Genomic DNA, 26,577 nt, shown 5'->3' with positions numbered 1-26,577 from the left:
GCAGCTAACTTTATTTTATTTCTAACAGTTAGAAACTAGAAAGGTAATTTTGATGCACTGTCTTCAAAAAATTGTGCCTAAAAAACATTCTACTTCTAACCCTCAGATTCCTTATTTCCTTCTTATTCTTTCCTATTCTATTCCTTATTCTATTCTTTCCTATTTCTTCTTCCTAATGACCTAGAGATTTTAGATTGGAATTGGAGTCTGCTATAAGATACAATCTTTATAAACTAGGAACCGGAATAAGCAGGAGAACCTGAACTAAAATGATCACTACTTCCCTCAGGTTAATAAATTTTCTTCTTTGTTGTTTTAATTTTTTTCAAATATGTAATTTATACATGAATGCATGATTGCATTTAGAAATTGAGCAGTTAAAAACATGCAGAAGTCTTCTCTCACCAGCCCATCTTCCAATTACTATCCTATTCCTAAAGGAAGTATTGTTATTTGTGTTAGCACTGTCACCAGTTTTGTCATGAAAAGTCAAGAGATAAATCTTGGTACCCTCATATATAATATTTTGACATATAATGACAAAATACACAATCAATCCTTTCCATATACATAACACCTAAGTAAGCTCAGAACCAAGGAAATAAAAAAGATGTAAAGATCATTTATCTCAAAACAATAAAATAGTATATACTTAAGTTAAGGAATATGTAATAACAGCTGGATTAATGAAATGTTAATCCAGGGTAAGAAACAGAGTTAAGAATTAATAACATCAACTCATCAGTTTTCATATATGACTAGTTAAAATTATCATGAACAGCATAATCCATGAATTAATTTTTGGAACTTTTTTTTCTTTATTAAAGAACTAAAGTTGAAAACAAGCTATATTCATGCAAAGAATAGTACTAAATTAAAAGTAAACAGTCTAAACAGTCTATATCTGGATGTAAATACTAGCTTACTCTTTTTTTTCCATACTGATTTTCCCACAGGAAGGAACAGATTAAAGGGTGGATTACTTCAAGCACTATAAAGGTCTCTAGACTGACCCCACTCTTCAAGGGAACTCTTTCAGAGGAATAATGCTATAAAGAACAGTGAATGCCCAAGAAAACCCACAACTGAGCCCTTCAGAGGGCCTTCATTCACCCGTCCCCATTGACTGCCCTGGCCTCTCTGAGGCAATTCAAAATAATTCACTGCCCACCATAATACTGAATTCACAACAGAGAGGAAAAAAGGTGATGGAGCCGCTTTGCATCTGTTTAATTTTTACAGAAATGTTAAGGGGGTTAATCTTCTACAAGTCCAGTCATGTGCTTTCACAAAGGGCCAAGAAAGGAGTCGCAAAGCCTGCCATGACTCAAAGGGAGGCTCTTTGTGTCTTCTTTTCTGCACTATGGCTGACAAAGAAGCTGCCTAAGTTCTTAGGCATTGGGCTCTTGCCTGAATTCTGAAGTCAGTGAAGCAACAATGATGTCATTGCTTCTGAAGAACACTGTTGGCTGAGATAATGAAGATCTCTTCACCCAAAGCATTATCATTTCTGTGGCACACATTTCCTAAACTTTCAAATACAAAAGTATCCTACACGTTGGGAGGGGTGTCATATTTTTCTTTATCTTCTGCACTTTTGAAAAGAAAGCATACTGAGACAAGTTTCCCTCTCACCAAAACATATCTTTTTATGTTTAGCCAGTAGATACTATTGGACTAGAGTAGTTTACTCATACATTTAAAAGAGAAAAAAGATTATGCTTTTCACTGAGGGATAGGTATATGATTCAATTAATATTCTGATATTAAAAGTCCAATGGTTGTTAGGCAACTTAATCATTATATAAGTAAGATCCATTTCTCACCCTTTTAGTTCTCAATATATGTATACAAATGGCTTGGAAAAGCAAATCGAATTACCCAAAGAATATAAAAACACTTTGAAGACAGTTGTTTCTCCCCAAATTTTAAAATAATGGACCCCTTTGAAAATCCTTTACAAGATATGAAACCTCTCTGGGAGAGAAGGGACCACACAAATATGCACATAAATATAAAATTAAATTCAAGGCGTTTCTAGACCTCTTGATGCCCTTGCAGACTAAGAAACTCTGCTTTACAGAGTACAATTATGTAGAAAAAAAATTTTGTCCAGCTCTTTTTGGAAGTATTTCTGTAGAACAATGACTTTCTTAAGAGACTGAGCATCTTCTCAAAGCATTTTCTACTTCCCTCCTCTGATCTCTGTCTTAATGGTAGGCTCTTCTTCAACCATATACAATGCTAAGTTATGAAAAAAGTAGATCTCCCTTAAATTATTATAAATAAGAAACTTGAAGGAAGATAAAATTGTAGTCTTTAGTCTCAAAAGAGATTGTTGGATGAGGTTAGATGAAAATAAGAGATGGATATGAATTAAAATAGGCCAACCATGTTGTGTGCTAGAGGTTGAAGTTAATTATCTCCTTTAGTCCTCAGATATGAGGCAAATATTATTATCCACCTTTCAGATCCTACGAAATCAAGGCAGACATTTACTCTCTTCTCAAAAAGATGGTCTAGGCTTACCAGGTAAAGCTTAATATAAAGACACATTCCATAATTCTAAAAGAAAGAGATATGCAGTCTCCCATATATAAGGACAAACAAGAGGGCAAAGTGGGAGAAAATGTGTATTTATGGAATTTAGAGTTCGGTAACGTTCAAAGTAAAGAGTGTTAGTGGGAGTGGGAGTCACTGATGAGCAGCAAGAGAGAGAAAATAGATAAATAGGTTCCAGGTGTCCGAGGACAACGCTAAAATATTTATATTTTATCTAGTAAGGAACGGGGAATGACTTACAAGTTTTAGACTACATAATGATTTTTAAGTATTTCAGTTCACAAAGGTCACCAAATTTTCAATCAAAAGCAGCAATCTCCAAAGCAAGATATCAGGACACTTACATTACAGAGATATGTAAAAATAGTTATTGGAATATGGAGAAAAAAACAGAACTTCTACCAAAGTTATCTTTGTTATATTTTTTATAATTTCTATCTCTGTGAATGTCTTATAATATGATACATATGTTCTATAATGTATAAACTATAGTAATACATTTGTGTGTATGTACACACACACACACACACACACACACACACACACACACAGTGGTGTGGGCACATAATCCACAAAGTTTGGTAACATTGTATCTCTAAATGGACTAGAGGGAGTTTAGAAATAGGAGAATAGTTAGGGGACAGCTGCAGTATTCAAAACAAAACACTAGGTTCTGAACAAAAGTAGAAACAAAGGAGACTGAAGGGGCTATCTTGAGAGCTTTCTGGGTGTATAATTTGTGGGTCTTTCTTGCCAACTAGATAAAGGATACGAAAATCAGAGGGTTAACCGGGTGGATGCCAGAACCATTCACTAAGACTAAAATCTAATAGGAGAATCAAGGAGCAGTTTAGGAATTGGTTGATGGTTAGAGACAAGTTCAGTGTTGGCCATGGTGAGTTAGAGGTCTTTGTGGGATATCCAAGTGCAGGTGGCTAAAAAGTGGTTGAATATACAGTCTTGGAGTTCAAGCGGAATGTGGACGATATACACCACCATGTAATTCTCCCACAGATCACCAATGGTACAAAAACGCGAGAGAAGAAGAGGACAAAAATCTTAAGGAAGACTTGCATGAAAAGGATGGAAAGAAGAAAAATTATCAAGGAAGGAGGCTAAGAAGTAAATCCAAGACTCCAGTCATGAAAGCCAAAGGGTGAGTCTAATGTCACAGAGAGGTAAGGTGAGTAAAAAGCAAAATGTAGCAGCATAGTTTATCATTAAAGAGTTTTGTTATTTATTCAGAAAATAAATGAAATAGCAGGGGCTGAAAACCAGATTCTAATAAATTAAGGAAATAATACATATCATAAGATGGTATATGGCAAAGTGTAAAAATGAACTTTTAAGGACTATGGAATTTCAGGGAAGAAAGAAAAAATCACTTTCATTGAAAAATGACCCTTGAGCTGGATAATGAACACTAAATAGAGGTGACAAGAAGATACTCAAAAACAGAAAAGAGTATAAGTTGACAGAAATAATAACAAACAAGGGATGCAATAAGGTAGTCTATCTAACTACATTAGATGTCTCTCCCCAATCTATATCTAACCAGGCACAAAAATCTCTTTTTTTGCTTCTTACAAAAATGAACACGTGACATTACTTTTGAAGCACACTGTGTGGGAATATTTATAATTATTTCATGGTTAAAATTTTAAGATTTTTTTGTATATTAATTAAAATTAATTAATTTTAATTTTTAATTTAATATTAATTTTAATTTTTAATTTAATATTAATTCAATTAATATTCTGATATTAAAAGTCCAATGGTTGTTAGGTAACTTAATCATTATATAAGTAAGATCCATTTCTCACCCTTTTAGTTCTCAATATATGTATACAATATATTGTATACATATATATATACAATATATATACAATATATATACAATATATATATTGTATATATATGTATACAATATATTGTATACATATATATATACAATATATATACAATATATATACAATATATATATATAACATATACATATAACATATGTATATATACATATAACAGAGAACATATACATATAACATATAACAGAGAACCCTGATCTCTGCCCCATCCCTGAATACTCTGCTCAGAGATTGAGTGGGGGTCAGGGATGGCATAAGGCATTCTGTTCTGCATGTTACTTAAAAATTTTTTAAGTTAAAAAACGTAATGACTATAATGATCACAAATAGCCTCACATGAAAGTGGCCCTATGAAAATGTTTTGCTCTGCTTCTTAAAATGCATTCAACTCCATCCACTCTTCCCTTTTCATGTTGGAGTAGACATACTGGATGCTTTCATCACCTGGATTACTCCAGTAACTGCCAAGCTGCCTCCGTCCTGTCACTCCTCTATTCTATACTCCATGTGGATGGAAGACACATCTTCTAAAATACATATCACAAAACTATATTGCTTCTGTGAGTACACTGGGGGGTTGTTGTTGTTGTTGTTTCAATTTGTAAAATAAGGTCTCTGTAATCTGGCATTAACTGACCTTTCCTGAAAGAAATATGAGAAAAGGATACAAACTATTGTTTTGGCAGTGGTGAGAAAGGACAGCGAAAGATGTGAGAGAGGTTATGAGCCGACTGCCCATCATATAGGGCAGTACGTCACCAACAGCATCTTAAGGTGGTCGAAATTTTCATGATGAAGTAATGGTATCTGGAGAAGTTGTCCAAAGTACCTAAGGTCAAAGTGCTCATCGGCAGCAGAGCTACTGTCTGAACCCAGGTTTGTCAGGCTCCAAAAGCCATACCAGAAAGATTTATGGATATTTGGTAAAGATGATACTGGACACCATAAAAAAGAGTATCTCTTTTGAAACCATGTAGGATAAAACTGAATAGAGGGGAAATGCACTACTAAATAATCAGAAAAGGAAAGATACCCAAATAACTGATCAGAGACAGGAAGGCTACAGTGAGTGTGACAGAAGCCAAGAGAACAGAAAACCTAAAGAAACAATATGCTACCAAACGTCATGAGAGGCCCAAGAGAATGAGCTCTAAGAAAAAAAAAAATCTGTTGAAATGTTTAAGTGTCTTTCAGTATCTGGGGAAAACTATTTATGTAAAATGCTGAGGTTGAGAGCCAAGCTGAGGTGGAGCTGGATAAGAGACTAAGTGATAAGAAGGGAGTTAAAGAAGATACATTCTTCACAGAAATTTGGCAATGATGGTGATGGAAAAAAGTATCTACGAAGGGGCAAAAGGGCCCAAATTCCAGCCAAGTATTTATGAAGACAGAGGAGACCTATACTGTCCAACTGTACACTCTTTGCATCTCCCACTTAAAACCCATAAGCATCTTTATGGAAATTCATAAAGATGAAAAATGCCTTTAGAATGAGAAATGAAATGTGTGGCAGCTGCCATGGTGACTTAGTAAACAAGCTCTACATCATAAATCTGGAGCACCCCACAATCTCTTCTGTGCTGTGCGCCTCCTTCCTGATTCCCATTCAACAGCCACCCTCAGACACTCAGACTAGGTAAGGAAGTCCCCTCAGACCATCAACAGGGGACTGCATCACATAGTCTGGGTCTGATAAACAGACATCTGAGGTGATAAGTGCTCTTTCTGGATTATCTTCCTTGGAATTTTCTCCTGTGAATTCCAGAGAAATTTTGACACTGTGAGTCTTATAGAGAATTTCATTTTTGACCTTCCTGACAAATGTCAGTTGAAAGCTCGTTTTGTTCAGTTTAAAAGGTACCTGGAAAACCTGCACTTTTTCATCAAATTAAGAGTGTGGAAAAACATTTTTAATAATTTTCCTTGGGCAAGGTACTTAACATTTCTGAGTATCAGAATCAATCACTTATTCATTCAATCAATATTTATTGAAGATCTGCTCTGTGCTGGTCCTTGTGCTAGACCTTGAATAAGCAATGTTGAGCAAACAAGAAAATGTGGGGTAATCCCACCTATTCTATGTCACATAATTCTTGGGAGAATCAAATGAAATAAGGCACATGAAAGAATTTTGAAAACCATCAAGAAGATATATACCATGGTGCAAATCCTTGGCTTGGCTCTTTACATTTAAATTAATTTAAAATTAAGTAAAACAAATAATTCAGTTCTTTAGTTGCACTAGTCACATCTCAATTGCTACATATGCCTAGTGGTTACTGGATATTGGATAGCACTGCGGTAGAACATTTCCATCATCCAGAAAACTCTATAGGAGAGCAATTTCCTAGAAGCTGAAAGTAAAACACAAGAGTGAGAATCTGCATGACACCAAAGGGAGAAAAACAAAAGTGATGCTGTGATGAAAGCATATAACAAACCACACGTTCAAAGAAAGATAGCTGGTGGTTCTTATAAGATTATAAAAGTACCACAAAGGGAAAGTGTAGTTATGATAAAAGAGTAGTAAGAGGTAACTTTCATTGAGTGTTTAGTACATGCCAGGAACTAAAATCAAGTGCTTTACAGATAAATCCAAAGACAACCCTTTGAAGGAAGTACTATTATTTTCTCTGCTTTGTTGACGGATGAGGAAACAGAGTCTCTGATAGGTTAAGTAACTTGATATAGGTCACAAAGGTACTCAATGGTAAGCCTCTGGGCTAAAACTATACTAAAGAAAAGAAAGAAATCTACCAAGGGGGGAAAGCGGGGTGGTGGAGGGCGGGTGGGATGAACTGGGAGATTGGCACTGACATGTATGCACTAATATGTATAAAATAGATAACTAATAAGAACCTACTGTATAAAATAAATAAATAAAATTCAAAAAGAAAAAAAAATTTACCACATCAATAGCAGCTAAGACATTGACTCAATCAGCTTAACTTAGTCATTATGTAAAAAACAAACAAAAATCCCTTGAGGTAACATGGTTTATATTTGTGCCTTTTCTACTTTTAGTTATTAATAGTTATTAATAATAATATCATCATCATAGTATCACCACTATGTCTCTACCTGAATTTTTGTCTTGCTTCCTTAGGAATGTCTTCCTTTCTTCCCAGTCGTTGCATCCAGGCATCCTTCACTATCTACCTGAAGTCCCTCAAACACTCCAGCCTTCAATGATATTTCTAAAGTCTCATAATATGCTTTCTAGATCAGTCATTATAAGGCTAATTGTGTAATGGTTTAATTTAGTTGTTATGTTTCTTTATCAATCTTTATGGAAGTACACTATACTCTATGGGAGAGCATATGTTAAGTACCCAATAAACAAATAAAAATAATATATTTATATCAATAATACACTAGATGTTTGCCTAAAACTCATCATTGATAATTACACATTATGTCTTCATACTTTGTGAAGGCATAAGCTGTAGACACATTCCATCTCTGATAAATATTTTAGTTTTCTTATGAACTAGCTGAAAAATGTGAGCTTTTTTTCCTTCTCTGTGAGATAGGAAATAGTAAAGATTGTTTAAAAGATACATGTTAGATAGTCTTGTAACAACAACAAAAAAAGTCACTGCTTAGATTTTTGGATTTCTTTAGTGTTCTAAAGACCCAGTTTGAAGATCTAATTTTAAAACTGGCTCAAGAGATCATATTCAAATGCTTGAGTCTGTTTTTACAGGATATCCTTGGCTAACTTTACTCTAAGGAATTTAACACAGTTGGACTGTATTCCTTTGGCTTTGAAATACCTTTCACAGGAATGGCCATTAAGGTGGGGTTAGAGTATGTATGCAAAGGGGGTGGAACAGAGAATGTGTGTGATCCTATCCTAATGCAGTATGTCCTTATATCAATCAAAATATGTTTTCTGAAATAATCACTTATATTTTGTCTCCATACCTAGAAATATAAGGGGTATTCTCAATAGATTAAACACTGAGCACCTAGTTTCCCATTCCCATTAGTTTTTCTAATGTCTAGCGCATTTAAGTTGTTCTTTTTAAGCTTTAGTTACTGGAGCTGGGGACCTAAGGTAAGGGACTGCCTTCATAACTGTTCTTATTAATTTTTCCTTTGTTATTGCCAAGAATTGAAGAAGACTAAAACAGATGACCTCCCTATTTGTACTGAAGGAGGATTGGACATGGTACCTCTATCACTTTCAATACCATTACTCTATCTCTGGACAAAAAGTTAGAAAAATCTGCAAAAGTAAGTAAATGGGCTCCTGAGGCCTGTATTAATACTACTATTCTCTGATTTGCATAAAAATCACTTCTTGTTTTAATCATATCATAAATAAAATATCAGGATTCTATATTCACAAAGAGAAGAAATTTGATTTCTTCTTTTAATCACAAGTAAAGTCCTGTAAAATCTGGGATAAAATTCCATATTTGCAGATATTAACTGGAAAAAGAAAATAACAGTCAAGTAGGATTAAAACTCCAAATTTAGATATATAGACATTGGAAAACTGAAAATTCTCAGGTTCTTCTAGTGACTCGGGATGTCAAAACCGTATCTGTTGATTTGTTTTAGATTACAAATCATGAGGTAAGGTATACTTAAGTTATAAAGATAAAATTTATTTTTTCTGACATTAATTCCATTTTAACCCTGTTTTTTTGCTATTTTGCACTTGACATCTTATCATTCTTCACCCCAAATTACATGTATACAATAAGAGGGGATACGATTCTAACAAGAGCCCTTTCAACAACCCCTTGATATATATGGTTTCTGCAACTACAACAATATGGAACTACAACAATGTGAATCCCAGAAATAGGTTGATTTGTGAAATGGGGATGATATTTGGAAAATATAATTATCTTCTCAGCCTTTGTGCATAAATGACTTGCTAATTATCCCCAAACTCTAGGTGGGAGGTTGGGAAGGGAAAGGAAAGAGGCTGTTGGACACTAGGATTGTTGCATCAAGAATATAAAGAGACTCAATATTCAACTTCTGGAGTTCAAATAAGATTTTTCAAAACAACAGAGATCTGTAGGCTAAAAGGGAAAGGATTTTCTAGATCCTCATAGTTGTCATGTAACATATCAATGCGAGGCCTGGAGGCCAGAATACAGAGGTTTTTTATTTGTTTGTTCTTTATTTGTGTTTTCCTCCTATGAGAAAAAGTCCTGACCATTGTCAGTCTTAATCATGAGGCTGGAGTAGTGAGGAAAAAGCGTTTAATTAGAGGAAGAAAAAGGCAGCCTTGGCCCTTTTGATCTTGGACTGCTTTTGGGATGAGGAGACAGATATCCGGATTTCTTCCCAGTTCTCCTTCGAGGCAAAGTCTCAAGAGAAGGGACACGGTGCTAAAACATACAGATCTCTGAGGACCTCCAAGGGCCAAAGCCTGTCTTCCTGCTCTATTCTGGGGACTCTGGAAGGAGAACACTGCATTTGCTAGCACATTGATCCAGTTGCAGCCAAGGAAGCCATGAGTCCCCTTGGTTCAGGTGCTGTAAGAACAGCAGTATCTGACCTTCCTGGGGAGACTGTCTAAGAGGGTTGCTGAACCAGCATCAGTGAGGTCCCACAACAGAAGCTGCAGGCAGATCACGTGGGCTGGGGAAATAGGAGCCCTAGCCAGAACTCAGGGTGGTCTGCTGCACCCATGAGAGCAGACTGGAGTCAAGCTGAGAAGGGCCAGCAGTGAATGCCAGTGGAGCTAGCAGCAGCCAGGCCGACAAGGACTATCACCCCAGTGAGGCCCACTCAGCCAGCCAAAGAAGCCCGCAAACTGGCTAACATATAAAACTTCTGTACTAAATCAAAATGTGATGCGTTTCACATTTAGGATATCTGGGCTTTTTTTTTCTTCTGTTTTTGTATTTGTTTCCCTCTGTGAATATTTGTAAAGAATTAATATGTGCTACAAAGTCACCATTTCTATTAATAAAAGGAAGGTCCAGTTTCATAATTCCTACTACTGAAAGTAAATTCTTGGCTTCCCATTTCCTTAATTTGTATTCAGGATACAAAACTTGAATAATTCAGATTATTTGAGTTGCTTTATCAAAGTTGTCATAAGGTCACAAAAGGAAGAAACGGAGACGAGTGACATGCTTGTGGATACTGTGAGTTGAAGTCTGAGTCTCATTATAACTGGGGCTATATAACTAGGAAAGATGAAAAGTCCAAAAAGGTTGGGATTTTACTTAAGGATAAAAATCTGGGTGGTTAATGTAATAGTGATTTTGTCCAACATCAAAGCTTATAGATCTCAACTCTATAAAAATAATCTTAATGTATACCATAAATGTTCATTAATAATTTGTAGAAGTCTGAGATAACAAGATGTTAGAATATGTCTTCCATAAATTTAAGAGGAAGAGAACTAGTGAGCGGTAGTGTCTTTAAAATGCCCAGTGGAACTCAGATGATAGCAACCCTATAACAACTACTTATGCTTCTGCTGACTTTTCAAATGTTGGCTCATCACAGATGAGAGAAGGATGTTGAAGAGACAAAAACAACATATCTAACCTGATTAAATTAATTGTATCTCTTTTAAACATAAATAGGGAGGTGCATCTACCACACCTAGCAGTGATTTCCTTAGGACTTCCCACTAGACTTGAAAGCCAAACCCAAGCATTAGAGAATGAGGAAGGACAACGTTTATTTGCATCAAATTGCTATACTGACTTTATCTACAAATGTCATCCAAAACTGGGAATGTAGAAACTTAAAAGCTGTTGTAATATTTTAATTTCTTGTTACTAAAAGGCTGTTCAGTGACATTTTATTCGTACGGAGCACAGGACATAAAAAGAATCTGCTTTTTCACTCATTTGTCTCACCAAAAGGGGCTTAGACATTGCTCTTATCCCCTTAGTACGTGGGGTAAGTCCTGATAAAATGGAAAATGTGAAAACAAAACCTGCCAATGTGCTGAAACAGAGGACTGAATTTAGAACGCAAAACGTTTTAGTATCACACAGACTTTATTCTTAACATTTAAAGAGCATACAGAAATCTATAAAGCACACTCAAGAGAAATAAGCCTTGAGCTTTGGCTTATACTCAGGTATTGCCTAAAAAAACTGTCCTTTGGACAAGAATATACACAAAATCTTAGGATGCTTGGTATTACTAATCAGAGCTCTGAAATAATGAACAAAGATCTCAGCACACAATCAAAGAACAAGTTAATGTGGAACGGCATATAAGTGGTTAAAATAGTTGTGAATGATGAGCAGAAAACAAAAAAATGGAAAAACAATTTGAATCAATGCCTCTTGTCCAAGATTTTTTTCCAGATATTTAGTAAGGTACTGTAAAGTGATCTAAGAATATGCTGTATATAACTACATATCTGCAGTAAACCTTATAGTATATATATATATATTATATTAAACTTAGGGAAATGGCTCCAATCATTCCTAAAATAAATCTTTCCATCATATACAAAGTCCCAAGTTCAAGAACTTCCATTAAGGATTTTTAAATTTACATATTCAGACCAGATGAATCACAGCTGAAAACTGGAATAAAATTTCTGGTGTCTAGAAAGAACAAAACCAAGTATTCAGCTCCCCTTGCAGAACCATGCATTAAAGGAGCATTTATTTTGGTCTGAGTGTAGCCCTCACATTTTCATTCACAGTCCCCATAATCTAACCTCAAACAATTTTCAAATAAAAATATTATTTCTGTGCTACACTTATTTTTTCCCATTGTCCCATTTCTCTACGTCATCTACCTGAAAGATTCCCCACATCGAGACAGGGATAAAAAGATCCTATAAAGAAAGAGAGGATTGAGAATAACACACCTGAATACTCTGCAGGGATGCAAGGGTCCCTGCACACATAAACAAAAATTGTTTGCAGAATACCAAATGAAGATGATCGGAAGCAAATAGCATTGATCTATATAAATAAATTTTATATTTGAAGTTAATGACTCATGATTTAGCAGGAAAAAGAAAACAATGACAATGATGAAGCAAAAGATTACTTAACCTCCAGAAATATTCTTACACAAATAATCCTTACACAAATGCTTCCTACCCATTTACTAACGTGAAAGTTTATAAATTGTACATGTAAAGAAAATAAGCACAGGCTTTAAAATGGGTTTAAACAGGAATACTTGGCATGTGCAGAGTCAAAACATACTTAATATTTTACTAAAAATAGGGTCTATCCCTCATAAGCAAATGCAGTTGAAATGAATGAAACCAAACATTAAAAGTATATTTTGAGGGCTTCCCTGGTGGCTCAGTGGTTAAGAATCCGCCTGCCAGTTCAGGGAACGCGGGTTCAAGCCCTGGTCTGGGAAGGTCCCACAAGCCGCGGAGCAACTAAGCCCGTGCACCAAAACTACCAAGCCTGCGCTCTGGAGCCCGTGAGCCACAACTACTGAGCCCACGTGCTACAACTACTGAAGCCCACGCGCCTAGAGCCCGTGCTCCACAACAAGAGAAGCCACTGCAATGAGAAACCCGTGTACCACAAGGAAGAGTAGCCCCTGCTCGCCACAACTAGAGAAAGCCCGCGTGCAACAATCCAACACAGCCAACAACAAAAAAAGCATATTTTGATAATAGGATACATTTTATATTCAGAAAGAGCAAATGCATTTTAAATACTAACAAAGGTTTTTCTTGGTATGAACTGCTCTTTCATAACTCAATAATTGATATAGTTACTTCTGAGAGGCAATCATTTAATTAAAAAATCAACATTTGGTCTAAGTTACCTGAATTAGCTTCATACCCTAAGATAAATTAACTGCTTTCAATTTCACTCCAATCACACAGACACTATATCTGAAACCTTACAATTCTCTTTCTCCATTAATGCCACATCAATAACTAAATAGTAATCCAGCAACTCTGAATTCTCAATACCATTTGTGTATTTCCATATTCAATACCTTATTAGAAAAAATACGGAGTTACATTTTGTAACACTTTAATCCTGGTCTGTATAAATGCTCCTTTCATTGTACCTATTCATGAAGAAATAGAATAGGCCCAGGAAGACATGTTGGTAAGGGGAATATTATCTTTCATGTTTCACATCTGAAAGCTCCTTTAATCTTCACTCTGCTTCCTGATTACTTTATATAATAATTCAACTGCCTTCTTTTGTCAATAATTATTATAAATACCTAGATGATAAAACATACAAAACCAACCTGAAAAGGAATTCCATAAATACGATTAGTATTTCCGCATGAATCCAATGGGAGTAGCCTTGACAAATAGCTGAAATTTAGATTATATTATAAACTAATCTGTGCTTCTGTGAAAAATTTATCATTTAACATCTACCTAAAAGAATGTTTGCTATTGACAGACCTTTATGATTTAGTAGTATTATGTGTCTTGCTTCATTTAATAAGAAAACATCTGCTAAAATTAATTTTTCACGTTTGATTTTTTTTCTTCTTTTGGTGGGTTACAATGTCCACCAATGTTTCTCTTTGATTAGGGTATAAGTCATGAGAACTTCCAAATACAAAGGACTATAGCACCTACTCATGTGCCTACAGATCAAGGAAGGGCTCTGTGCCTAGGAAGTTCCTAGCGTCACTAAAATAAGGAATAGTCTTCCCATTATTCTAGTTCTTGTTTCATAGTTTCATTCCCTGGCAACCAGGAGCAACTCCCAAATCATTTCTGACTTGTGTATGTTTCCCACCTGGGACAAAGACACTCCTTCACAGCGCCATGACAACCACACCAGCAACACAAGCACTTGGGTTCATGCAGGAAAATGAAAATCCTGAAAGGAAGCCAGGAGATAAAGGCTTACTATTCCTTGTTTCCCACTGGTAGGAAGTAATTACAAAAATTACTTTAACACAAAGCTTCTGGTGAATGAATAGTTTGTAATTTGAGGGGAGAAGCCTAAGGGCCCAGGGATTAAGAAAAAAATATGAAAAGCTGAATGATGTCATACAAGTACAGTCCCCCTCCCACCCCCAGAAAATAGACTGCCTAAAGCAAACTTCTTATTGATGACAATGGAGACATTCTTAAGAGATGATCAGAAGTACATTTGTTTTTTATCTGAGTTTAGACCGATGACTGATTTAAACAGTGGAGGTGAACTTTATGACCCTTTGATAGTTTATTAGCCATGTCGTTACCAAATAAAATTTCAAATCAGTAAAATATAAAATAATTTTGTACAAACTAAAGATGCCAAGAATGAATGTGATCTCCATACTCCCAAAGCAGAAATCAGAAAAAGAAGTAAATTCAACTCTCCCCTAAGATGAAGTAGACAAATTTCTTTATCATAAGCATGCCAAGTTTATATTTGTTGTAAATGAAAAGGATGGTATTCTTTGCCGGAACCTGGCTGCGCTATGTGTTGTGAATACCTGCCAGTTCTGCACTGGAAGAGATTATTTATATTGCCAAATGTAAAATTGCTTTAGGTGTTATTCTTAAAAGAGTAATTCTACAGCAGAGTGCCCTATTTATGATTTTACAAGTTCAATATATTTTAAAACACTATTCATATTTTTCCTCATTTGAAAAACAATATAAATTCCTTAAGGGTCAAGGAAAGAAAATCTGTGCCATATTTGGGAATGGTTGAGAGATTTTGTTTTTGTTGTTGTTGAATTGTACCATATAATATATTGTCTCAACAGATTCAAAGCTTTGAATTTTATTGGAAAATTAGATAAATATTCTTAAAGATAAGGAATCAAAATACAGGTTTGCATTTAGTCAAGTGGAATAACTTAGGGCTCTTGAGTATGGTAGAAGCATAATTTTTGCCTTATTTTTATTTTGTTGTTTTTTTAAGGACATAATGTCTTCTCTCCTATAGTGATAGGTAGCAAACATCTTTCATGGGCTCCCAAACCTGTGCAGTGTTCATTTTCTGATTCTCACTGATACAGATTTTGGAATGAGAGTTGAAGGCAAGCAGAGACATTCTAAGCATCCATGAGCCAATATCTGCCACCTGACTCCCAAGATAACCTCTACCCATTCCTACTACAACAGGTATATAAAGACACTCATGCAATGACTCTGGGACATGGTTATGAAAATACACTATGAGTTTTTTTAGTTCACTTACTATCCCAATGGATCCTTGAACGTAATATATCCAAAAGTATAGCCACTTGTCATCCTTCATCAAGCCTATTTCTACTTCTCATTTGAAACACCTGAATTCTGGAAAGAGAATTCTCTAGTCTTCCAGATTAGGATTCTGAGTCATCCTTGATCTCTCTCTCTCTCTTCCCCCATCTACTCTATCGAATAACCCAATCAGTTTTACTTCAATCTCAACCCAGTTTGGCTCCTTCTCTCCTTCTCACTACTACTCACCTAGTTCAGGTAATAATTTGTTTTAATTTAGAACACTTGCAAGAAATTACAGACCTCAAATGCATGGCAGTTCTGAGTTGATAAAATGACAAAGCAAGAAATGTGGCCAGGCAATCAGTGTGACAACTAGCAAAACATTGGGTTGGCCAAAAAGTTCATTTGGGTTTTTCCACAAGATATTACAACAGCAGAGTATTTACTTACAGGGACCCTACTGATAGAAGTGCCTTGCTTATGATTAAAACTCTTCCTGACTTTCTGTTAGAGAAATTTATGAAGCCCATGGCCCTCAAATACATCTCTTTCTAACAAAGTCTTACGTATTTTATTCCTCTTCTTCTAACTCATTGAAGAGAGACCTCATGTCTCCTAAAATAACATCCTATACTGATCCAGAAAAGCACTATTTTATATGGTACTATAGTTGTCATTTATAAATCAATATACCTTTCTAATCCTGGAATCTGTTTAATTTTACATTTTAGAATGATGGAAAACATTATAAAAATATATCCTTAATTTTCACTTGGAAAGTATTTAGGCCATGAAAAAGCTTGGCTCTCAGTTCTATAACCAAGAAGTTAAAAAAAGAATTTAAACTTTATAGTATGGTACTTCAAGTTCTAAATTTGAATCTCTATTTAATGTAGGAGGATATTTACACTTTTAAAATATATAGTTACATTTTAAGACTCTCAAAAGGAGGTAAATTGATATCACCAGCAACTCAGTTCAATCAGAACTGTATAAATAAGAAAATAAAAATTGTTAAGCTCATACTAAGGTTTATCACAGAATATTCTAAGAGAACTGAATGATTTTATTTTGGTTCGACTTTTAAGATAACTGAGAGTTAACAAAGGAACCCCTTTTGCTTTGACCCGTGACTGTTGAAAATCTTTCCAATATATATTACTCTAGGTTGTGACCTACCTCTACCATAAGGTAATCTTCTATTTGCAACTGAAAAACTCAGTCTTCAGAGTCTGCATTCTTAAAATTTCCTCATATAATCGGAGTATATTGATACTGATCTACTGGAATTTATATTTTTAATAATTTCCTAAAATAATGTCCCAAAATATCTTAATTACATCCAATTCTTTTAAACATACATACCTTGACTCCTAACTTATTTCTCCTAATCTAGCATCTAAAAATGCAATAGGTCTTAAACATAATATTTCTTGCAATTTTCTGATTTCAAGAAAAAAATTAATCTCTCCTCCTCTATAAATATCAGACTATTGGAAAGTACCAAGGGCTGATATTTATAGATACAGTTATCTTCAGGGACTGAAATGGAGCAATAGGGTACAGTTTGGTGAAACTGTAGTGTGACAGACGGAGCAAACAGGATGAGAGTCATAGACACTAATCTGGTTTCCAGTCCTCTAAGACCATTCCATACATGTGGTCTGTTTTCTAAAATATGTTTGACCGTTGCCTCAAGAGATATTAGATATTGTTAATATATAACAACCAAGACTACAGAAAAAGTACTGTATCCTACTATCTTTTGACATACCCAGTCTTCTGATTTAGAATAACATTTTTAAAATATGAAAATACTTATAAATGAGAATTAAAGGTAATGTATTCACAACACGAGGACAAGCAATGTCTAACTATTCAACTTTAACAAAACTCAACATGTAAATCTTTTGCAGAAGAAAATTAATATCAATAATTAATAACAACAGGTAACATTGATTAGGCAACTATTATTGCTGAGGGCTACATTCAGCAATCTGCATATATTAGTTCTAATACTTATTACAATTGCGCAATATATTTTTATTTATTTATTTTTTGCACGATATATTTTTGTTTTCTATTCACAGATAAACGGAGGCTTAAAAATGTTAACTACTAATCTAATAAGTTGATATTGTAGAGCTATTGCTCACACATGTCTATCTAACTGCAAAGTGTATCCTCTTTCTATTACACCACAGTGACCCTCTGGGATAGGCACACATTTCACAGTACTGCATCTATTAATACACACCTGTTGTTTCAAACCAGAAATTTCTCAAAACACTGTCAGACCATGGTAATTTTAAATGTACTTTAAATTGTACCATTCCAATTAATACAACATATTAAGGGAAGCTGGTGGCTTCCCTTAAATCAGACTAATAACCAGGTAACAACTCTCAAAAGACATCATTAATCTAGAAGACAGATAACTGCTAAATTAAGAAGATTATCTGTATCCCTGACATTTCCCTAGGGGAAATTTCCATTGCCTTCCATTCAGAAAGTTGGCCTGGCAAAAGAAAATACAGTTGACCCTTGAACAACAGGGGTTTGAACTGCCTTGGTCCACTTATACGTGTTTTTTTCCTAAAGTAAATACTACAGTACTACATGATCCGCTGATTCTCGGTTAGTTGAAGCCAGCATTGGTTGACTCTGTAGAGGTGGAAACTCTGATGCTGAGGACCCGCATATACGGCGGGCAGACTATAAATAATACACGGACTTTCCAGCGCAAGGAGGACTGACACTCCAACTCCAAAGTTGGTCAAGGGTCAACTGTACAGACTTTTTGAGATCTGGTTAAAAAAAACATGGATTCCCATAGTTCCTTTCTTCTCCATAAAGAAAACTTCTATACCTAACTTATAAAAACATCTCTTTAATACAAAGTTACTTTCAGATCTCATTAAAACCAAAATAGAAAACCTTCATGTGCCATAATTCACTTGACTTTGGTGGTTCAGCCTACCTTAAAATAAAATTCGACAGAATCATTCAACTCATTGTCTCTTCCATATTGTAAAAAGTTTTGCCAAATAGACAAAGTCAGATAGCATTCTTATTTTCAAATGTATCTATCAGCTGGACTTAAAACAAAATATAATTCTTTGCCATGTCAATATATCTCATTTCAAAAGTTTTAAAGTAATATTAATAATGCATAATTTAGATACTTCTGGAAGACACAAATATTTTCAAATTTTAACACAAGCTAGAGAAAAGATCATTTTAATGTGAAAATTTAAAAGAAGTCATAAATAACAAATTGGGGGATACAATAATGCCCTGAAATAAAATAATACCTGTAACATATATTCCTCTTACACATTTAAAAACAGGCAAGCCATATTTCATGATTTATAAACATAAACTTATTTCGCTACCTTCACATTTTATATAAGAGCACATGACAGTCACATTCTCTTAATTGATGGGAGAGTTGTTTTCAATATATGTTAGAATCACAGTTAATTATTATCAAAGATGCCTACCTCTGTAGTGGAAGTCTTGGGACATATCTATGGGAGCCCGTTCTACTGCTGATCTCTTGTAGACAACATGAATCCTTCCCTTTTCTTCCTCCATCTGCTTACCTCTTTCCAAGGGTTCAATGAAATACTCATCATTATCACCTTTTATCATTCCAGCCTAGAGAAAACATAAAATGTATTAACGTTAAAGGAAATATCTATCGTCTTTAGCTCACAAGTAGGTTTTTAAATGGCAAGAATATAATTTTTGAAAACTAATGGGTTTTCTTTCCACTTTTGGTTATAAATGTAAAATGGTTAAGCTATGATTAATATCAGTTATTCATATAAGACAGAAATTCATCTATGGTAGGAATAAAAAATTCATACAAGGTAGAATAAGAGCTTTATATAGGATAAGAATAAGGAAATCATACAATCTATACATTTTATCAGACTAAAAGAAGTACATTTATATATTCTACTCAGTATCTTATCTCTAAAACAATCTTATGGGCACATAAATTCAAGAAGCATCTCTGATTTCCCATAATAACCCATTGTGGAGCTTCTATCCATGCATGTCAAGTATTTACATCTTCTGTAACTCATTTACATCTTCCTGCCATATCACTATGGTATAAGAGGAATGAGTTCCACGGGGCACTCACTACATCAAGTTATTTCGGTCCTTAGTTAGCCTAAGTTTCATTGGAAACCCCGCATTTCTAATATTTATTAATTTGAAGAACTAGCTCATTTGTCCCATATTAATCTAATTTCATGATTTTACATAATTTTTCCTTCTCAAGTTTCATCCTTTTGCATGAAAAGGTTATCTTACATTCAGTTACTTCCTTCCACCTCTCTAGTGTTTCTTTCTGACACGGTTTCATCTTTGGTTTATTTACAAAACATCAGGACTATACTATTCAATACTATAGCTGAAGAGAAATGATGGTTTTGTCTGAAATTTATTCTTCCTTAAGTATCGAGTCCACATTACACTCAAATAGTTATAGTTCATATTCCTACTGTAAAGGTCATACACTAATATGTAGTATTAATTTGAACAGCAGTATATTTATTTGAAAACAAAGTTGAAGAAATAATGTGGTAGTGTAGCATTGTAATTATTTTGAAAATATTTATCAGATCTAAGTCATATTTTTCTTCTGAGGCCCTTATTCTATATTTTCAAATATGAGGTCACTGGCTCATATGGACCATAGGCAAGGCTGGGGGGAATGGTTCCCACCCCTTCTACCCGTTGGTCTAATGGCTCCACCCCTCCATGTCAAGCAGCACAGACATGAAAGGTAGGTAAACCTTGCCGAACAGCATTCGTTTTCAGCAAATATGCCTATGACTATGGCTTTTCTGTTGTAGTCAAGTCTGTCACCCCCTTCCAATTCTGTTTTCTCCCACTAGATACGCTCTATCCCCTCATTTGCCTGTGTAAGACTCATAGAGAATTCTTAGAAGTTATGGTGTCTCCAAATGCCATTTCTACATCCACCTAGATGTGCTCATACAAACAGCCTTTGAATTTACACCTTGTCTTACAAGGAAAGAGCACTACAGCTCTTTCACAGTGTTTAGCTTTTACCCTCTTGAACAAACTTCTTACCTTTATTACAAAGAACATTGAGCTAGTGGGCATTCAGTAGTAATGCTGATCTTCCAGACACAACTCCAATATTTGGAGTTATTTTCTCATCTGATCAATTACTTTTCCCCTACTCTTGTAGGGGAAAAGTAGTGTTTTCACAAGTGGCCTGATTAGATCTTTACCCTTCAGAGTTGTTTCTCCTGTCAATGGATTCATCTCCTCTACAATACAACTTCCAACATCTTTCTCATGCTTTTTAATTGTCATTTAAATCTCTTTAGCATTAGTGTCATATTCTTAAATCTCATTTTACCAGTAATTTCAACATCACTTTTTTGCCTTGCTCAGGCATGGATGGGTTAATGATGTTCATAAAACAGATTCAAACTAGGCACAAACACAGTAAACATATAACAAGTTAACTGTACCACGCCTAAGGCTGAAATGTCCAGCCTCATTACTAGCACCATCTGTTGGTGGGAGGCAGCGTTAACTGGCTTTGTCATGGAAACGCAGGTCTGTTGATGCATACCTAAGTTTACAGATTGAAGTTTATCAGTATTCATCTTCATTGCAGTCTTTTCTTTGCCCCAGACCCATTCAGTCACAGTGTTCTCTAAAGTCTCTTACATTCTTTTCCCATCTTTCTATTTCCACTGCCACATCCTTAGTTACAGACCTCACCATTGCTTATTTGGATTACAGAAATTGCCTCCTACTGTGAGACTTTCCATAGATCATAATGATTCTCCCAGATGAGTGCCTAACCCTGGGTGGAAACAGGGTCACTGAAGCAGCCAGCAACCTCTGAACAATGGGCAATGGTTACTGGGGACACTTGAAAGTCATGGGGAAAAGCAGTAAGGATTAACCCACATGCCATTAAAAATCATTTCTACATACCTTCCATTGCAAACACTCAAATCTCAGGCCCCATGATGTTACTTCTCCACTAGATCACAGGTAAAATTTAACACAGCTAACCCTCCCCCTTAGAAGGCAATTGAACATCTAAACCAGGTTGGGGCAATATCAATGGAAAGGCAAAAGCTGGGTCATATGACCACCAATAATTCTATGGACAGGAACTCTGAGAGCCTACCCTTTTATTCATCAATTTAAGCAAAGTTTAATGGAAAAAAAAAACCTTATCTAAAGCATTGTACTAGATACCATAGTAAAATTAAAAATTCTCAAAGACATGGTTCATTTACCCTCCAGTTGAGGGCAATCTAGTCAAATAAATAAAATATATGCCTAAAGGTATTCAATGAGGTATGTTATGAAAAGTCTAGAAAGTAAGTGAGATGGCAGTTCAAAGTCAAATCAAGTGAGATTGTTTTCCCACAGGCCTGCTGCACAAGCAAACTGTCAATAGGAGCTGTTGATTCTCCATCTGAAATTATCTAAAATCTATTTCAACTGAAATCTCCCTAGGGCCCATGGTAATTTCACTTTGGCCACTGCTGTTGTTCACACTGTCTCACATTTTCACATAGCATAGCAGCCAAAATTGCTTTTTCAAATTATCGTATTATTTTAGGCAAACTAGAATGTGGTGACAAATAGACTGAATATGTAATGGCTCAAAACATCAGGTGCTCCTTTCTTGCTCACATAAAAGCTCAGAACAGTTCTAGGTCAGCTGGGAGGGGGCTTTGCTCCACACAGCCATGCAGGGCTCGAGGCTGATGGTGGCTCAGCCATTTCAATACAAGCTGCCCAGTCAGAAAGGGAAACAGCAGGAGGAAGCACCCATGGGAGATTTTTATGAGCTGGCCCTGGTACTCACCACTACCACTTACTTCCACAGGTAGTATACAGTCACATGGCTGGCTCACAGCCAACTGCAAAGAGTGTCAGGAAATGGAATCTGGCTGTGTGCCCAGGGAGAAAAGACAAACGTTTTTTGATGAGCAGATGGCAGTCTCAACCTCAAATAAGATCATGTCACTCCTTTGCTGGAAACACTTCAGCTGCTTCTCACTGCACCTAAAACCACACTCCTCACCATGGCTTTCAAGGCCTGCATCATCCAGCCCTGCCTATGAACCCCAAGCACTACCACTCTCCCATACTGACTGTGCCCCAGCCTTTGGGGCCTTTGTTCAGTGTTGTTTTTCTTTTGATATTCCCAAGCTCTTTATAGCCTCAGGCTTTTGAAATGCTGTTGGTTCTACTTAGAAGGCTCCTCTCCTACCATTCCACACTTCCCTTAGCTGGCTAATTTTTATTCACCAGGCCTCAGCTTAAATGTTGCTTCCTTAGAAATGATTTTCGGACTTCCTCACCCCCATGTAGATTAAGTACCCCTATCTAAAGGAGGATCCATCTTAGCCGTTCATTCTGACTCACGGCCCTTAACACAAATGCCAGGTTGTTTTACCTAAATGTTAACTTTATGATTCTCTGTCTCCCCTGTGGCAGTGTCAGCTCCTGGGGCAGACCTGTACCTCTTAATCCACCTTTGTCTCCTTCAGCACCAGCACAATGGCTGCACAAAATACGTCTTCAATACATTTTCTGATGAAAAGTGACATAAATGAATGGTAAAAGGGAGGGGATGAAGAATTTTTAGAGACTTATGGTGGTCTTCAAAAGGTGGAAGGATTGCCGTACTGGCGATGTGAGAGGAGGCATTAGACGTGAGACAGCTCAAGCTTGAGCAAAGGTTGTGAAGTGCGAAAGCCCAAGACGTGCTTGGGGACAGTGGGTAACCCGTTCATTCACAGCAGAGTCTGTGCAGGGCAGTTCTGGGAAACAAGGTTACGGAGGCCTTGTGTCATCTCGTGTCTGAATTTTAATTTGTAGAATGGAGAACAACAACTAAGGTTGATCAGATGGACCAAAACAAAGTGGTGTTTAAAGATTTATCTGATGATTAAGTTCCAGAAGGAAGAAAGAACTAGGAAAAAAGCAAGCACGGGGCTAAAATCAAAGTTCAGGTGGCAAAAGTGGCAATGTGAACAGAAAAGAGGAAAGAGAAAGGAAAAAGGAATGAATTCAAGAGTGATGGGCTTCCCTGGTGGCGCAGTGGTTGAGAGTCCGCCTGCCGATGCAGGGGACGCGGGTTCGTGCCCCGGTCTGGGAGGATCCCACGTGCCGTGGAACGGCTGGGCCCGTGAGCCATGGCCGCTGAGCCTGCGCGTCCGGAGTCTGTGCTCCGCAACGAGAGAGGCCACAGCAGTGAGAGGCCTGTGTACGGCAAAAAAAAAAAAAAAAGAGAGAGAGAATAGTAAAAAATAAATACTTGGTCGCCTGTTAAAATGTAAGCTCCTCTGCTCAAAACCTTCCAAGGGCTCCCCTTCCACGCAGATCAGTAATCAAAGTCCTTAGGATGGCCACTCTCAACACCACCACCTCCTGGGCCTCATCTCTTTACTCTTGCCCTTGTTGGTTCCACTTTAGCCACAGTGGGCTCCTTGCTGATCCCTGACACCCCAGGCACGTGCCCTCGTTAAGACCTTTGCACTGGAAAGGCACTTTCCACTTGCACTTTCCTTTCTTGGAATCTTCCTCCCCCAAAATTCCACATGCCTAACTCTTTCACCTCCTTTAGTCCTTGACTAAGTGAAGCACACCCTGATCACCCACCTGCTTCCCCCACCCAGCACCCCAAGCCCTCTTACCCTGCTCATCTTTTCCATTACACTCACTGCTTCTAACGTACTAAATAACCTAATCATTTATCATGTTCCTTGCTCATTCTCAATCTCCCAACACTACCCTGCTGGTCAGGAATTATTTTCAGTCTGTTCTGTTCACTCTGTATCCCAAGTGCCTACAACAGTGCCTGGCACAAACTAGATGCTCAATAAATATTTGTGGAATGACAAAATGAGAAGAAAAGGAAGAGAAGAAGATGCAATCCAAGATGACTCCTAAATTTTGAAGTTGAGTGACTAGGAAATTAATGCTTTTGTTCACAGAAACAGAAAGCTACAAGGGAAAGCTAACTGGAAAGGCAGGAAGAAGATTAGCCTATTAAGCATGTTCACTTGGGGTAGGGGTGAAAATGCCCAGCATGCAGTGGAGAGACGCAGAATTGTTATTCAGAAAAACTGTCATAGCCATAAGTATATTGGAAATGGGATGCATATTCTCAGAAGCAATAGCTGAAACTGTTTGGGGAAAAGAACGAATAAGAAAAGTTCATAAAGAGATTTGAGGGAGGGCCAATAGCAAATCTTGGGAAATGATCACAGAACCTTAGAATATTACTGTATAGGAAATTCCTAAGATCTGAACTCGGAACCATGGCCTACCAGGCCCTACATGGCCTGACATTGCCTATTTTTCTGGCTTCTCCTAATGCTTTACACCTTGCTGTTTCTGCTCTAGCCACATGGTCCCCAGCCTCACTGGCACTATCCCCACCTACATAAATTAGCTTCCCCTCCCCTCTCTATCCTAGACTTTTTCTTTTCAAGGCATTACCTACATGATTGTCTGTTACCCTTTTGGAACGTAAACTTTACCAAGCACAGACTTTGTCAAATTCACTACTGTATCCCAGGGCCCAGAACAGTGCCTGGCTCAAAGCAGGTGCCTAATATTTGAGGGAGGGCGGGAGAAGAAATTAATGTAAGAAATGGCCAAATTGAAATAAAACATCTTAGAAGGAAACTGAAAAATAATGGCAAGACATATGGGAGGGAAACAGAGTAGAGTGTTATAGGCATCGAAATAGGAGAGAGTTTCATCAAAGTAAAAGTAACTGCAGTGAAGATGACACAAAGAATGAAGACTGTGAGAAGAAAACTAGACAAACAAAAGTGTCTAATTAGAGTACAGTGGGGGTTGAAGAGATATTACAGTGAATTATGGAAAGAGCAGGTGATAAAGCCACACATCAATATATTTCAGATCCTAGACTATTCAGAGACATTATAGGTAGATTCTTCCACTGCTCTTCCCACCCCACCATATTGATTTTTCTCCTTCTGTAGCTACCCAAAATGGAGTGACTATTTAAAAAGTACTCTCCTGTTTATTTTACAATCTAAATGGCCATCAAAAGATAACTGGCTTAAAAGGATGGGCTGTTTGGGCTTCCCTGGTGGCGCAGTGGTTGAGAGTCCGCCTGCCGATGCAGGGGACACGGGTTCGTGCCCCGGTCTGGGAGGATCCCACGTGCTGCGGAACGGCTGGGCCCATGAGCCATGGCCGCTGAGCCTGCGCGTCCGGAGTCTGTGCTCCGCAACGGGAGAGGCCACAACAGTGAGAGGCCCGCGTACTGCCAAATAAATAAATAAGACAAATGAATCTATATACAAAACAGAAACTGACTTATAGACATAGAAAATAGACTTATGGTTACCAAAGGGGAGAAGGAGGAAATGAGGGGCAAATTAAAAGTATGGATACAAACAGAAACAAACTACTATATGAAAATAGATAAGCAACAAGGATTTACTGTATAGCATAGGGAATTATATTCAATACCTTGTAATAACCTATTATGAAATATAATTTAAAAATAAATATATAACTGAATCACTTTGCTGTACACCTGAAACTAACACAATATTGTAAATCAGCGATACTTCAATTAAAGGGAAAAAAAAGGTACTTATGCTTTCAGACAAGACGGACCCATGCAAAAAATCATCAGTACTAATAGTTAAGTAGTAAAGGCTCTTTTATCCACTAAGATATTCATTTAGGTAGTCACACATTCAACAAACATTTCTGGAAGCTCAAAGACCATGCATTGTCATACCCTAATATTAAATAACTCACACTCCTGCTCTCAGGTCCTCACAATTTTATTTCACAAGATACAATGTACTGACTTAAAAGAATAAAACCCAATATGTGTAAAATAAAAATATCTCAGACTATGACATTCTAAGCATTGGTATTATTTACAATGCTGCCAGATATTTACAACTTTTGAATTATAACAGAAATATTTAGAAATATCACACACGAGATTATATATGGTCATAA

General features: G+C 36.5%; 1 protein-coding gene across 1 annotated transcript in view; it reads right to left on the bottom strand.

Moving 5' to 3' along the window:
- ADAMTS3 (ADAM metallopeptidase with thrombospondin type 1 motif 3) overlaps positions 1-26,577 on the bottom strand; it is a 301,009-nt gene that overhangs the window by 132,192 nt on the left and 142,240 nt on the right. Inside the window, exon 4 of the mRNA XM_004283565.3 lies at positions 19,035-19,191. Coding sequence (XP_004283613.1) covers positions 19,035-19,191 — 157 coding nt within the window. The remainder of the gene's footprint in view (positions 1-19,034; positions 19,192-26,577) is intronic.

Source organism: Orcinus orca, chromosome 4 (genome assembly GCF_937001465.1).
Source record: "Orcinus orca chromosome 4, mOrcOrc1.1, whole genome shotgun sequence".
Taxonomy (NCBI): domain Eukaryota; kingdom Metazoa; phylum Chordata; class Mammalia; order Artiodactyla; family Delphinidae; genus Orcinus; species Orcinus orca.
The sequence above is the reverse complement of the archived record's forward strand: the minus strand, read 5'-3'. Positions and strand labels throughout refer to the sequence as shown.